The sequence below is a fragment of the Camellia sinensis genome, chromosome 10 (genome assembly GCF_055761805.1).
Source record: "Camellia sinensis isolate YWXY chromosome 10, ASM5576180v1, whole genome shotgun sequence".
NCBI classification, from domain to species: Eukaryota; Viridiplantae; Streptophyta; class Magnoliopsida; order Ericales; family Theaceae; genus Camellia; species Camellia sinensis.
In genome coordinates, this window is record NC_138970.1 from 171574840 (window position 1) to 171589543 (window position 14704).

The window sequence follows — 14704 nt, forward strand, 5'->3', positions numbered from 1 at the left end:
CGTCGCAGCAGCTCAGCCTCCGCCTCGCCTCCACCCCTGGTTTATGCCCCCTGTCCAGTTCTCCCTTCTCCCTTCTTCTTCTTCTTCTTCTTTTTTGCCCTTCTCTTCTTCTTCTTCTTCTTCGTTTCTGATTCAAAAAAAAAAAAAAAAAAGACAAAAACGACGTCGTTTTTGCCTTTAAGGAGATTCGAGAGACCATTTTCGAGCGACGTAGCATTACTCTTCAATTAAAACCTTAGATTATTTTGAGAAGATAATTAAAAATTATCTTCTAACTTTTAATTTATTTAAAATTACATGGTTTCTCTAAATTTTTACATATTTTTTTTTAAAAAAACCAAAAAAAATTTTAAAAATTCAGTTTTTAATCATTCTTATTAAACTATGTGGCGCTTCCTTAAAAAATAAAAAAAAATAAAAAAAAAAACTATCTGGCGCATTCTAGCAAAGTGGGTCAGCTCTACAACAGCTTTAACAGAACACTAATATATAATATTAAAAAAAATTTTAAAACCCAAAAGCCAACAAAGAGGAAGACAAGACAAGCCAACCACGTGATCTGCCAAAGAAAGACCTCACATCCCATTGGTCTCTCTGATCAATCCTATACAACCCTTCACTCCACAGTCACTCATTGAAAAGAAGTATTTTTTTTTCAAAAAAAAAAAAAAAAATCTTTATCTGTTACTTTTCATAATTTTTTTAAATTAATTCATAAGCGGTGATTTGGCATCTTTTATATAATTTTTAATTTTATTTTTTTTATCACATTATATCTTTATTTTTTTACATATTTTTTTACAAAATTACAAAAAATACATTTATTTAATTCTTCTCAAACAAACCTCTAAAATCATTTTTAACAGTGTCTCGGCTGCATCCATATCCGTGATGCCTTGGGCTCTTGTTTTGGCATTTTTTGTGTGTATTTTGTATTTTTCTGGTATATAGATAGAGACTCTGTGATACTGATTATAATTGATCTTGAGAAGATATGGTGGAGAAATGGAATCACGGGGGTTGGACAGTGGTGGTCTAAAAACCAGAAAACATACCCACATGGAATTTGTGGGGATCGGTTACAAACACATAAGTGAAATCACTACCCCATCACTCGCAGATCTCTTGGTACTCGGAATTCCAGGCTTACTTTCTGTTTGTTTCTCCAGAAAATTCCCTCTTTCTTGATGTTTTCTCTGGCCTAAATGTTGCCCTTTTGATTCCCAGCTATGTAAAGTTGTGCCAGACATGAATTTTAGCTATTGGGTATTTGTTTTTGCGGAGTTTTAGCATCTGGGTCTTGGAGTTTATGAAGTTTTGTCGACTGTGTGGAGCAGTTTTGAGTTTTAGCTATTGGGTTTTTGTTTTTGCTGAGTTTTAGCATCTGGGTCTTGGAGCTTGTAAAGTTTTGCAGACTCTTTGAAGAGTAGTTTTGAGTTCGTTTGAAGATAATCTTGGAGTTCATGAAGTTCTGTTTGTACGAGGCAATGCAGAGTTTGTAAATTGATGTTTGAATGGCTTCTGTGATTGTTGTTTATGGTGGTTTTGATCAGTGGGCACTGTTTATGTAGAGAAAGTAAAGTTGTTGACGTTAGAACAGAGTATGGAAAGAAGAGGGTTTTTGTTGTGGAGATTAGGATTACTGGTTTTGACATTGATGGATGGCTCTTTTGCAACTCTCTCTCCTTCTGGTATAAACTATGAAGGTCAGTTTCTCTTTGGGATGATTTCATTTTCTCAATGTCTGTCTTCTTTCTTTAGAATCAAACACTTCAAAGAAAATCACAACCCAGAAATTAGGTAGGTTTTCCAAATAAGGTCTGATTACTTGATTCCCTATTTGGAATATGATATCTGGTGAAAATTAAAGTTCAGGCTCTACTGTCTATGGATATCTCTGGTTTTCTGTTTGTTCCTTTTCTTTCATTCAGTATTGAAATTTGCTCTTAGTTGTTCAATTTAGAATGAAGATGGGAAAGAAAAAAAAAAAATGTGTTCTCACAGTGACCCTTCTGTTTGTTAAATTCCAATTATGCAGTTGTAGCTTTGATGGCTATAAAAAATGATCTCAATGACCCATACACTGTTCTGGAGAACTGGGATATTAATTCAGTTGATCCTTGTAGTTGGAGGATGATTACATGCACTCTAGATGGCTATGTGTCTGCTTTGTAAGTTTGCTTATTCCATTTACATATTGCTTACTTTTACATGGATGTTCTAGTAGAAGTAAACTGAATAGAAAATTCATCACATTTGCAAATTCTTTGTTGTCAAACTCATTGTTGGGGTGCTGTTTGTCTTCTTAACAGAGGACTGCCTAGCCAGAGCTTGTCCGGGACCTTATCACCATGGATCGGAAACCTCAGTAACTTGCAATCTGTGTAAGTTTCAATCATTTTTCTTCTATGCAATATTAGTACAGTCCTCATTAGTAATCTATGAGTTCAGTTTTGATTGTGCCATTGATATCACATACAATTATTGTTATAATTGTGTAGGTTGCTGCAAAATAATGCAATTTCTGGTCCTATTCCTGCTGAAATTGGGAAGTTGGAGATGCTTCAGACACTTGATCTCTCCAACAATAAGTTTAGTGGTGAAATACCCACTTCTTTGGGCAACCTCAAGAATCTGAATTATTTGTAGGTTTCAGTAACTTTCTTCAACCTTGAGTTGCCCTAGATATTTCACAATTTTGTACATTTGGAGTAGAATTGTTTCTTTGAATTGACTCCTTTTTGTTGGTTTTTTGAGCAAGTCAGGCGACTAAACAACAATAGCCTTACTGGACCCATTCCTGAATCTTTATCCAAAATTGAAGTCCTCACTCTTGTGTATGTCTTTTCCCCCCTTTACACCTTTCTTTTCATTTTTCCATGTGCAAAATATTGGGGGAGACCTCAGAAATATGTCTTTATTATCTTAAGTTTAAGAGAAACAAACTTTTTTGCTTCTTCCGTGTGAAAATGTCTTTAACATATTACGTTATGCAGGGACCTTTCTTTCAACAATCTTAGCAATTCCGTGCCAAAAATATCTGCAAGAACTTTCAAGTGAGCTGCCCCAATCATATTGCCTAGTTCTTATTTGCTGTCATTTTTAATTGATGAAGTTCTCATGTTGCTTCTCTCTGCTTTTAGATTAACGGGCAACCCTTTAATTTGTGGACCTAATTCAAAGTACAACTGTTCTGTTTATCCTGAGCCACTCTCCTTCCCGCCAGATGGTATAGTAGTATTTAATTTGTTTTTAAGTTACATCTCTACTATTCCATGGTAGTTAAGTGACATGTTTGTTTTCCCCAGCTGAAACAGAATCAGGGAAGAAAAACCACCGTGTGGCTTTTGTATTTGGTGCTAGCTTTGGATCTGCACTTTTAATCATAGTAATTATTGGATCACTTGTTTGGTGGAGATATAGACACAACAAGCAAATTTTCTTTGATGTTAATGGTTAGTTCTTTTGTAATCTATCTTTGTTGTGTTTCAGTTTCTTAAATGATAATTGTAGAATCTCATGGCATTTTTATGATTAATTAAATGCATTTGTGCTACAACTTAGACGCATTAGATTGTCATAATTCATGTTGGGTACACTGAATTTGGCCGAATCATTGAAGAATTTAGTGCCAGAGTTGTGCAAAATATGTGAAGGATTTTTAACTCAGACAGTGAACGTTGTATCTTATTGGTCAATGAAGTTTCAGGTAATCTTAAATTTGTCCCCACCTCTGGTCTGAAATCTTCTGATTTCGACTTTAGAATCAGCAGGAACAGTATCCTTCAATTTATGAGGCTGATGATTGTGTTACTGCCCTAATATGTCAAGCTAAATTCAAATATTTATAACATAAAAAGGAGATAAATGTATATATATATGTTTATTTACTAAATGTGTATGCGTATTCTTTTCCCCTAAGCCCACGAATGATTAGTCAATCAAAGTGGACCTTCCTATTTTGTAGGCAAAAATACAATATGGCCAAATATGTGAGTGAGTGAAAAGGAAAAACTTTCACTCCTATTGAGGCCTCGTTGTAACTTTTTGGCTAAAATGTGATGTTAAAAAAACTAGTATGTTTGGGATGACTTTTTGGTTTTTTACGAAAAAATGTGTAAAAAGTAGAGAAAAAAAGAGAATATTTGACTTTTTGGTATGAGTTGTTGGCTTTTTGGTTTTTTAATGACTTTTTGACTTTTCGGCTAAAAAAGTCACTTGCCAAATGAGGCCTGAGTAATGCAAAGCAAGCTATTCCCTGGAAATTCCTTCCCCAAAAGTTAGTTGCTGTAGTGGTTACAAATTTTCCTTGCTTGTTCGGTATCCATTGAAATACACACATGATGGAGTTTTCCAGAAGATTTTTTTAACTGATATTGGATTAACTTGGTTATTAAGAAAAAATTTAAGTGAAAGAAACAGGAAAAGAAGGGCATACGAGAGTGGATCAAGTGAATCTGTGAGGTCTAGCCATCATTCCTGTGTTCAGAAGGTTGTCATCAGTAATTATACAATTGTTTTCTTTTTAAAAATGGGAAGTGATTTAAAAAGTTTATACAAATAAAAGTCATCACTTAGATTTCATTTTTTCCATTTGGCCATAGTCCTTTTAAGGAAGATTTCTATTGTACCACTGAATGAAATTATAGTTGAAACAATCACAGGAGTATGCCCTTGTGTTGTTGTGTTATTTGATACATTTAAGGTAGCATTTTTAATTTAGTATCTTTGATTGTGTTATTTGTTTTGATCGCTACAGATATTCCATCCTTTTCCCTCTTTACTATTCTGAGCTGCAATTTATTACTTGGCAGATCAATATGATCCAGAGGTATGCTTGGGCCATTTGAAAAGGTATACCTTTAAAGAACTCCGGGCTGCAACCGATCATTTCAACGTGAAGAATATTTTAGGGAAAGGCGGATTTGGAATTGTCTACAAGGGTAGCTTAAATGATGGGACTACGGTGGCTGTGAAAAGGTTGAAGGACTTTAACGGTGTTGGCGGTGAAATCCAATTTCAGACAGAAGTAGAGATGATAAGTTTGGCAGTCCATCGGAATCTTCTGAGGCTTTGGGGGTTCTGTACGACTGAAAATGAGCGGATTCTTGTTTATCCATACATGCCAAATGGGAGTGTAGCTTCTAGATTAAGAGGTTAGTGGAATTCATTTTTCACTGCTTACAGTTGGCTTAACGACTCATTAATGTTTGTTTAGCAACAACTTTAAGGAAGTATGACTTCTAATGGTAAATTTATATTTCTTTTGCAAGATCTTAAGTTCAACATATAGTGTTAGTTAAGCCAAGCGCCCTCTTGTAAATTGCAAAATGTTGAAGGTGCAAAAATGGCCCTTTAGAGCTTTCCTTTCATGAAAGAGATGAAACTTGGATGAGAAAGAACGAGTGAAAATGACACCCTGGTAATGAGGCAAAAGAGATGAGTAAAAAGGAAAGAAGGTATTGCCTTTCTTGTTGGAGATTGGATTTGTCCTCTGTGAACTGGAGGGAGAAAATTTCGATTGTTCAAGTTTGTGTAACTGTTGACCACAAACAATGACCCCAAATCTTTTTCCTTCATTGCTATGGGAGAGGACTAATGCACCATCACCACCAGTATCAGCAGTTTGAACTGAAAATGCCTTCACTGCTGTTGTCTTCACCAAATGTCGTTGAAATATGTCCCACATCTTCTGGAGTTGCCCTATCTGTGCTAGTTATAAGGCTCTAGCTTCCCTCTCCTTAATATCTGAGTTTTAAAGAGAAGTGTGAGCTGGGCTTTTCAATAAATGTCACTACCACAGCCCCTCCACCTTAAAGCCCTCTCACCACAGCCTCCTAGCCTTGACGATTACTGCTACTTTTGGAATATTTACTCCACTTTTGCTATCACCCTACCATTTTTGCTGCTTCACTGTTCCTGTCCCCTCAACTCTTTTTTTTCAATAAAGTGTCAAGTGTTCCTATTTTTAAGTCATCAATTGTCCCAAAAATTTAAGCTGTTAGGAAATTTGAGAGAAGCTATCAAATAATGTATATCAAGCAATCAAACACCCTTTAATGTATTTCAAGCTATCAAATACTTTTTCCCGCGTGTAATCCCGTCTTGCATGTGGAGATGATAACATTCATACATAGAGAGAAGGAAGAATGCAACTGAAAGAGAGAGAATGCAAATGTGGAGCAATTTTCCCAAAAGCTTACAGGAAAATAGACTAAAATAATGAATATAAACAAAGAATGCAAATGAATGAGAAAGAATGCAAACGTGGACCAAATGTGAATAGAGAAACTTGAACCTAAGACCTCCCCTTACTTGAGTTCTCATACTGTGTTAAGTTACCAATTGTCCTACAAGCTTAAGTTGTTAGGAAATGGGATAATGTCTATCAAGCTATCCAACACCTATCCCATCAACTTGCAAGCTTTCTTTACCAAACTGCCACTGGATTGCTAGAAAAAGCCCTGCGGAGTTCTTACATTCATCTAAACTAAATATTTTTATCTTCTGAATTTATTAACCATTGGTCATTCTGCAAGTAACATTCTAATAGCTCCTAATCTACTTATCAGTGTGAAGGAGATTTGGGGATTTGACTCAGCCTTATCTTTCTGGCAATTGTTTAAAGGCGTTGGGATTTGGGGATCTTGGGCTAGACTGTAAAGTAGACATTGTTTTCGCTTTGAATTGCTTCCAAACATATGTAGTGCGATCTCATTTGCTTATTTGGAAATTCTACAACTATGCTGCCCACTTGTAACTTGCCATGTCAAATATTGGTTCACCACCTGTTTACTAAATAGTGTTTCTTACTTTTTAAGTTACATTTAGCTTTGTCGAACTGTCAGATTCTGAGCAAAGGTGTTCAAGTTGTATTGCTCATAAAATTTAATTAAAATATCTTCTGTTTTCCTTGGTGATAACACAGTTACAAAACTTTCTTTTTGTTCAGTAGCTTCCTAGGTGATGAACATTTCCAGGACATAGATTATGCTGAATAAAGTAGATTTATTTCAATTTTTTTGTTTTTTTACCAGATCACATTCATGGTAAACCAGTTTTAGACTGGTCCAGGCGAAAGAGGATAGCTTTGGGTACAGCACGGGGGCTACTATATTTGCATGAGCAGTGCGACCCAAGAATTATTCACCGGGATGTTAAAGCAGCCAACATTCTGTTGGATGAAGACTTTGAGGCAGTTGTTGGAGATTTTGGGTTGGCAAAGCTCTTGGATCCCCACGATTCTCATGTGACGACAACCGTGCGTGGAACCGTTGGCCACATTGCTCCCGAGTATTTGTCAACCGGGCAATCATCAGAGAAAACTGATGTGTTTGGGTTTGGAATCTTGCTCCTCGAGCTAATTACAGGCAAGAAGGCTTTGGAGTTTGGTCGAGCAGCAAACCAGAACCAGAGAGGAGTAATGCTTGATTGGGTATTTCCTCTCTCTCTCTCTCTCTCTGATTTGGCAAAACGTGAATAAATGATCTGAAGAATAAATCTCAACTCATCTACTCTGGCATACGCAATCTTGGAAGTGAAGCATTCTCAATCTTGCTCCTACAGTGAAAAAGAACAAGCACCATACCCTCTATATACTACATTTCCTTCTTTTTTTTTCAGTCCTATCCTAACAAAATTGAATAATCGGAGAAACTTTCCCATTCGAAGAAATCTAAAATCCCAAAACGTGCTATAACATTAGCTAATGTGGAAATGCTTTCCACTATGCTACCACGGTGAATTCAGAAAAACCTTTTAATCCATAACTGCTTTTTCTTTATTATTCTTGTTGAATTTTTTTTCTCACATTTTACCATAACTTTTACGCAGGTGAAAAAGCTTCACCAGGAGGGAAAGCTGAATGTATTGGTGGACAAAGATTTAAAGGGAAAATTTGACCGCGTAGAGTTAGAAGAAATGGTTAAAGTTGCCCTTTTGTGTACTCAATTCAATTCTTCTCAACGCCCCAAAATGTCCGAAGTATTGAGGTTGTTGGAAGGGGAAGGCTTAGCTGAGAAATGGGAAGCCTCACAAAATGTTGAGACGCCAAGGTACCTCCGATCATTTGAATATCCTCCTGAAAGATATGCAGATTTCATAGAAGAATCTTCACTCACACTCGAAGCAATGGAACTCTCTGGCCCCCGGTGACAAATTTTTTTCCCCTTCCTATACAGTTAAATTTCTCTGTTTCATTTGGTTGCCCAGCTTTGAAGTGAAAGAAGTATTTGATTGGTGTTGATAGCTATTGAATATGAATGTATTCATCTGTAAAAAGAGTAATATATATAAAGCATTTTGTTCTTTGTGAAATATTGGTTGAGTTGATAGGAATTTGTTTGCAAATTATGAATTAATTTTTTTGTTTGGTGGCTCAGATATAAACCAATACCCAGACAGCACTTGGAATTTTCTTTAAATGGTTTAAAAACATGATTATGGATAGAGATGAACCTAATCAACCAAGAAAATTTTGGAAAAAATAGAGCATCTTTATTTTATTAGGGTTTTGTTTAGAAATAAAGTATGATTCCGATCTCAAGTTTGGTCTGGCCGGATTTGAAAACTGTTTTAAAATTTAATTATTGTGATAAAGCCCGATCTGAACTTGATCCAGCCGTAAAATGTCCACGCCTACTATTATTCTGAATCTGTTGACAAATTTTTAATCTGCAAATTGAATCCGATCCAATAATTCAAAAAGAGATTTTAAATTTTTTTTTTTTTTTTTTAAATTTTTTTCATGCTGGGGGTTAAAAGATATAATTGTTGGTTGTCAAGATATTTTATTTGTGTTTTTGCCCGCTTTCAACCTCTTCTAAATAGTCTGATTAGTCTCAGTCAAAGTAACCTTATTTCTGGGCGTTCTACACATGACAACATTATCATAACCCAAGAGATTATTCATATCTTAAAACATAGGAAGAGTAAGAATGGGGGCATGGTTATTAAACTTGATTTGGAGAAAGCTTATGATAGAATATCTTGAGATTTTCTTAAAAATACCTTGATTGAATTCAATCTTAATAACCATTGGGTGGAGCTTATTATCTCTTGTGTGTCTTCTGTTTGTTCGTCTATTTTGTGAAATGGAGAAACCATGAGTGAGTTCAAACCTGGGAGGGGTCTTAGACAGGGGGACCCTCTCTTACCATACCTCTTTGTCTAATGCATGGAAAGGCTCTCAAACATGATTAGAATTCAAGTTGAAAACAATAGATGGAGGGGCATCAAAGCTTCTAAGAGCAGCCCTCGGTTTCTCACATTTTCTTTGCAGATGATGTCCTTTTATTTGCTACAGCTGATCACAACAACTGTGAAATCATTGTGCAAACCATGAAAGAGTTCCGTCATATCTCTGGTCAGAATATTAGTCTTGCCAAGTGCAAGATGTTCATTTCCGCTAATGTTGAAAGCAATAAAGCTAAAGCTCTAAGTCTGCATTATGGTATCTCTTTGACTTAAGATCTGGGCAAATATCTGGGCGTACATGTTATTCATGGCAGAGTAAGTAGAAGTATATTTAACAATGTGATTGAGAGAATTCAAAGTAAGTTGTCTTCTTGAAAAGCAAAGACTCTTTCTCCGGTAGGAAGAGCAACTGTCATTCAATCTGTGTTTTCTGCTATCCCTTCATACATTATGCAAACTTCCAAACTACCCCAGAGTGTCTGTAAGCACATTGATAAACTTAATAGGAACTTCTTGTGGGGAGATTAGACTAATAAGAAAGTTGTCCACTTGGTGAATTGGAGACTTGTATGTAGAAACAAGCAGGATGGAGGACTTGGGCTTAGAAAAGCGGAGGATCAAAATCTAGCCCTTCTCACAAAGTTAGGTTGGAAATTAGTATGTGATGAAGAAGCTACTTGGACCAAGATTCTAAAAGGAAAATACCTTCAAAAGTATAATTTTTCTGACTGGCCTAGGCATAGAAAAGCCTCCCATACTCGGTGTAGTATTATGAAAACTAGAGAGATTCTCAGTAGAGGCATGAAGTGGGCTATTGGGAATGGTAAGAAGATCTTTTTTTGGAATGATTGGTGGTGTGGTAAAAGTGCTCTAGCCAACATACATCCAAGGCCTCACACCCATGATGATCTCAAGGTAGGGGATTTGCTTGATGAGGATGGGATTTGGAATCTAGATAGTGTTTCTAATTTTCTATCACCTCATTCAATTCAAAACATTCGGAAAATTCATCTTCCCAAATTTGTTACACTCTCAGACAACCCTCATTGGAAATGCTCAACAAATGGAAGGTTTTCTGTTGGGGCTGCATATGATCTAATTGCATCTCATGTTCAGGATGATGATATGGTTCATTGGAGTTGGATTTGGAAGCTTAAAATCCCCCAGAAACTTCAGGTTTTTGTTGGCTACTCCTACAGGGCAAACTGCTCACTAATCAACATAGAAAACCAGAGGGTTGACTTTGGATGATGCTTGTCCCAGATGCAGTATGTACTGTGAAGACATCACCCACCTTTTACGTGAATGTCCCAAAATAGGGGAAATTTGGAAGGATTTGAAAGGAAAAAGATGGCTAGAGTCTAGTTTACACACCCCTCTTGAGCAATGGATGTAAGTAAATATGAAGAACAAGTACACTAAAGTTCAAAATATACCTCGGGACTCATTTTCATTGTTACACTTTGGAGAATATGGAAAGACAAAAATAACATGGTGTTTCAAAATGAAGACTGCACTGCCTATAACTCTATTAGATTAATTCATTTCCAAGTTGCTGAAATCCATGAGGCCTTCCAGAAGGATCGCTTTAGTGGTGATAGAATTATTAAATCCACTAATTGGTGCCTTCCTTGTGCAGGTAACATCAAGTTAAACACTGATGGGTGCTCAAAGGGAAACCCAAGACCGGCGGGTTATGGAGGGCTTTTCAAAGATGAACGAGGCACGTGGCTACTAGGCTATAATAGGCAATTAAAGGAAACAACAAGTGTGGAAGCTAAATTATGGGGTATCTATAGAGGGTTGACTACCATTTTGGAGAAAGGCATGAGGAACGTCTACGTAGAGATTGATTCAGAACAGATGGTCCTTCTTATCAATGCGGAAACACCAAAGCAGTTCCTTTATAGAGCTCTTCTTGAAGACATCAAGTTTCTTATGGGCAGATGCAGTTGCTCTGTCAAGCATATCCTGAGAGAGGCTAACCAAAGTGCAGATGGGTTAGCGAATATTGGAGTCAATCATCTTGAAGACCTGGTAGTGCTTGAGGACCCGCCAAGAGAAATTGCAGACATGTTGATTGCAGATATTGTTGGGGCATCAAGTGCTAGGGTCTAGTGATTTGTTTTTGTTTTTTTTGTTTTTTTTTTTTGGTATCCTCTATTTCTGTTGTCTTTGTTACCTTTCCTCTTGAATAAAAAGAAAAGAAAATAAATGTTAATAAAACAAATAAATAAATATTTCTTGTTATGCTACCGTGATATACGTTTGGTCTGCTGGCATCGAATGATCTTCACAATGATATATGAAAGGGATCATTTATTGGGTTAAATTCTGTTTTTTAATAATTCACTAATTTCAAGGAAAATTTAGTCAAAATCTCTTTATTGGATTCTTATTTAGTGAAAAAGATAGCTTAATTTATTTTGCTGCATAAATCCCTTAACAAAAAAATAAATAATTGAGTAAGGACAAAGTAGAATATCTTTTTTTTTTCTTGGACAATATTACCAGAATAACATATTACTGTGAACTAGAGTAACATGTTACTACCAAACAGAATAACATATTATTGTGAGACAGAGCAATATGTTACTGTCAAACAGAGTAACATGTTATTGTGAGACAGAATAACATGTTAATACTTTGCTGAATAACATGTTCTTATTTTTTTTAAGTCCATAGATGAACATTGAAAACATCTTCACTCCTTCCTCCAGATTATTAAACATAATGGTTTAGTCATATCTGCCCCTAAAATTAAGTTATTTCAAACTAAAGTCAGATTTTTAGGTTATGATATATATCAAAGTACTATTCTTCTAATTAGTCGATCTATTGAATTTGCCTCTAAGTTTCCTGATGAAATTTTAGACAAAACTCAGTTGCAACGATTTTTAGGTTCTCTTAATTACATTGCTGAATTTTATCAAGACTTTAGGAAAGCCTGTCAACCCCTTTTTGATTGGTTGAAAGATGATCCTCCTTTATGATCTCCCAGTCACACTGTTATTGTGCAACAAATCAAAAAATATGTCAAAATTTTGCCATATCTTGGTATTCCTATTGAAAATTTATTCAAAATTATTCAAATTGATGCCTCTAATGTTGGTTATGGTGGCATTCTCCTTCAAAAAGTCACTCCTAAGTTATTTGAACAAATTATTCATTTTTACTCTGGTGTTTGGAACAAAACACAAAAAAATTATAGTACTATTAAGAAAGAAATCTTATCTATTGTACTATGTATTAGTAAATTTCAAGATGATATTTTAAATCAAAATTTTTTACTACGAGTTAATTATAAAAGTGCTAAATATGTTTTACAAAAAGATGTTCGAAATATTGCCAGTAAATATATTTTTGCCCGTTGGCAATCTATTTTAAATATCTTTGATCTTGATATTGAATATATTCTTGGTAATCAAAATTTTATTCCTGATTTCCTTATCCGAGAATTTTTACAGAGGGGGATAGTGCTCATGCCTACTCCTTATTGTTTTATACACAAGTTACAAGTTACCTGTTATCGCAACTTAATTCGTTGTTGTGCTTTTAAAATATATTTCATAAAGTTAATAGATCACGACCCTTACCTTCAATTTCAACAAATTCGTAATTAATGCAGTTTGATTGACCATTACACTAATTTTCTCAATTTTCATATTGATAAATTAGATCTCCTTAGTGGATGCTAATCTCTTTCTGCATTATAGATGTCCAGTCACAAATCTTCTTCAAAACCTCTTACCATTGTGCCAATCAATCAACTTATTGTTGCACCCCTAATTGACTTAGTTAACCGCTATCAAATCCTTGGTAATATTCCTAAAACCTAGTTACACTTCAGCCCTAGCCTCAGATCCCTTTGCATGCCTGTCAATTACTCCCATGTCATCTAATTATCCAGTCAGATCGACCCCAAGAACTGATTATGTTCTTAAACAGTCATCTAACCTATTTTACAAAGAACTAGTCCATAAAAACATTCACAATGTTCTTGAGTTAGTCTAGTCCTATTTCCCTCTTGAATGGCATTTTACTCTCTCCTATCCAGAGAAGTTAATTACTTTTTATAAGGATACATTCTTTCACCACCAGTTCATAGTTATTAAACCTATTTATGATCAAGTTAATACTAACAAAATTATTTATTATTTCTTTTACATACACAACATTGTATCCCTGGATGAATGGGGCTCTCCTTTCTTACTCCGAGACCTTCCTAATCATAAGATACAATATAGTTATTATGATTATATTAATGCTTAGTTCAAACTCCTTTTCTATCAAAATGAGTCATACAATCACTCCTGGTTTTTCTCTTTTGATCACAAATTCAAGTTAGAATTCCCTTCATGGTTTCTGAGATGGTGGTCTTAACACGGTGCCATCACAAAAGTTATCCCAACTAATCTAATGGAACAAGTCAATTATTTCGCTTCAATCTACAAATTGAGTCAACACAAAAGACAGTTCCCTATATTACTCCATTTCATGTCCAAATATAAAGTCCCTTGGATTTTTAAATGGCAATATAGTCTTTTGGATAACATGGTCATTCGACAACATTTTGTCAAATAGTGGGATGCTTTCAAAGTCCAACGCATTACTGAACAAGTCTAGTAAGAATTTTCAATCAATATTCATGTTCCTACTCCTGCAATGGTTAAATCTTTTTAGCAGAGCCCAACTGCTTCATTCATTCAAGGAAGATCACTTCCTCTTATCACAGTCAGACTTGGGAACCCAATAGCCAGTTCTGGAGTTCTGGGCCTTCAAAATCCAAGTCATCCAAGTCAAAGCCCAAGTCCAAGACCAATAATGAAGAACTTATTCAGATTGTGAAGTTACTATTGGCCCAAGCTAAGTCACAAGATGAAGATGATGCTTCAGATGGATCAGCCTCATCCAAAGCCTCTACTAGTCATGATCCATATTGTCCATAATTCCAAGATGATCAAGACCTATATGCCTAAAATAGTCATTGGATTCCATATATACATCAGTTTCAATCACTACTCTTACTTTGAAAAAAACTGTTGATATGTATATTGATTCCTTATCAGTCAACTATGTAGTCACGAGTTATTGATTCTAAAAGAGTAAATAGACAGCTTTCCATCAATCACCTAAACTGCCCATTGCACCCATCTGCCTCCTACTTTCTAGCTTTTGAAGTCACAAGCTTCACAGTGTACCTCCTACCTTTCCAGCTTTTGAAGTCACAAGCCTCACAGTGTGCCTCATACTTTCCAACTCATAAAGTCACAAGCATCACAGTTATCTGTTTGGCCTATAAAAGAGCTTCTCTAGTCCAGGCAAGAGAAGGAGGAAAATTTTGAAAAGAATTAAGAATCCGCCTACTTTTCACTCTCTTGCTTTTTACTCTAAAAAATTTGTATTCAAGTTGTCTTTTGAAGCTAGGCTTTCAAGTTATTTCCAGTAAACAATTTACTAGTGTAAGTTATATGTCTTTTAAATCTGTCTTTAAATTATTGTATTTCAG

General features: G+C 35.4%; 1 protein-coding gene and 1 long non-coding RNA gene across 2 annotated transcripts; both read left to right on the forward strand.

Moving 5' to 3' along the window:
• Nucleotides 1–538: 538 nt before the first annotated feature.
• On the forward strand, nt 539–8316 carry LOC114286492 (protein CLAVATA3 INSENSITIVE RECEPTOR KINASE 1-like). Its single transcript, XM_028229661.2, has 11 exons — nt 539–1706; nt 2039–2171; nt 2313–2384; nt 2502–2645; nt 2766–2837; nt 2997–3056; nt 3144–3229; nt 3309–3455; nt 4815–5156; nt 7038–7435; nt 7834–8316. The coding sequence occupies exons 1-11, from the start codon at nt 1604–1606 to the stop codon at nt 8152–8154; spliced, it is 1878 nt and encodes a 625-aa protein (XP_028085462.2). The 5' UTR covers nt 539–1603; the 3' UTR covers nt 8155–8316.
• A 2144-nt stretch (nt 8317–10460) lies between these two features.
• On the forward strand, nt 10461–10957 carry LOC145801434 (uncharacterized). The gene is made up of 2 exons (XR_014342917.1): nt 10461–10587; nt 10835–10957. It is a non-coding gene; the product is annotated as an uncharacterized LOC145801434 (long non-coding RNA).
• The last annotated feature ends 3747 nt before the right edge of the window (nt 10958–14704 follow it).

Coding starts and splice junctions, on each gene's coding strand:
- LOC114286492 (XM_028229661.2), top strand. CDS start 1,604: ATGGAAAGAAGAGGGTTTTTGTTGTGGAGATTAGGATTACTGGTTTTG. Junction 2,172..2,312: donor GATGGCTATGTGTCTGCTTT/GTAAGTTTGCTT, acceptor TCTTCTTAACAG/AGGACTGCCTAGCCAGAGCT. Junction 3,456..4,814: donor AATTTTCTTTGATGTTAATG/GTTAGTTCTTTT, acceptor ATTACTTGGCAG/ATCAATATGATCCAGAGGTA.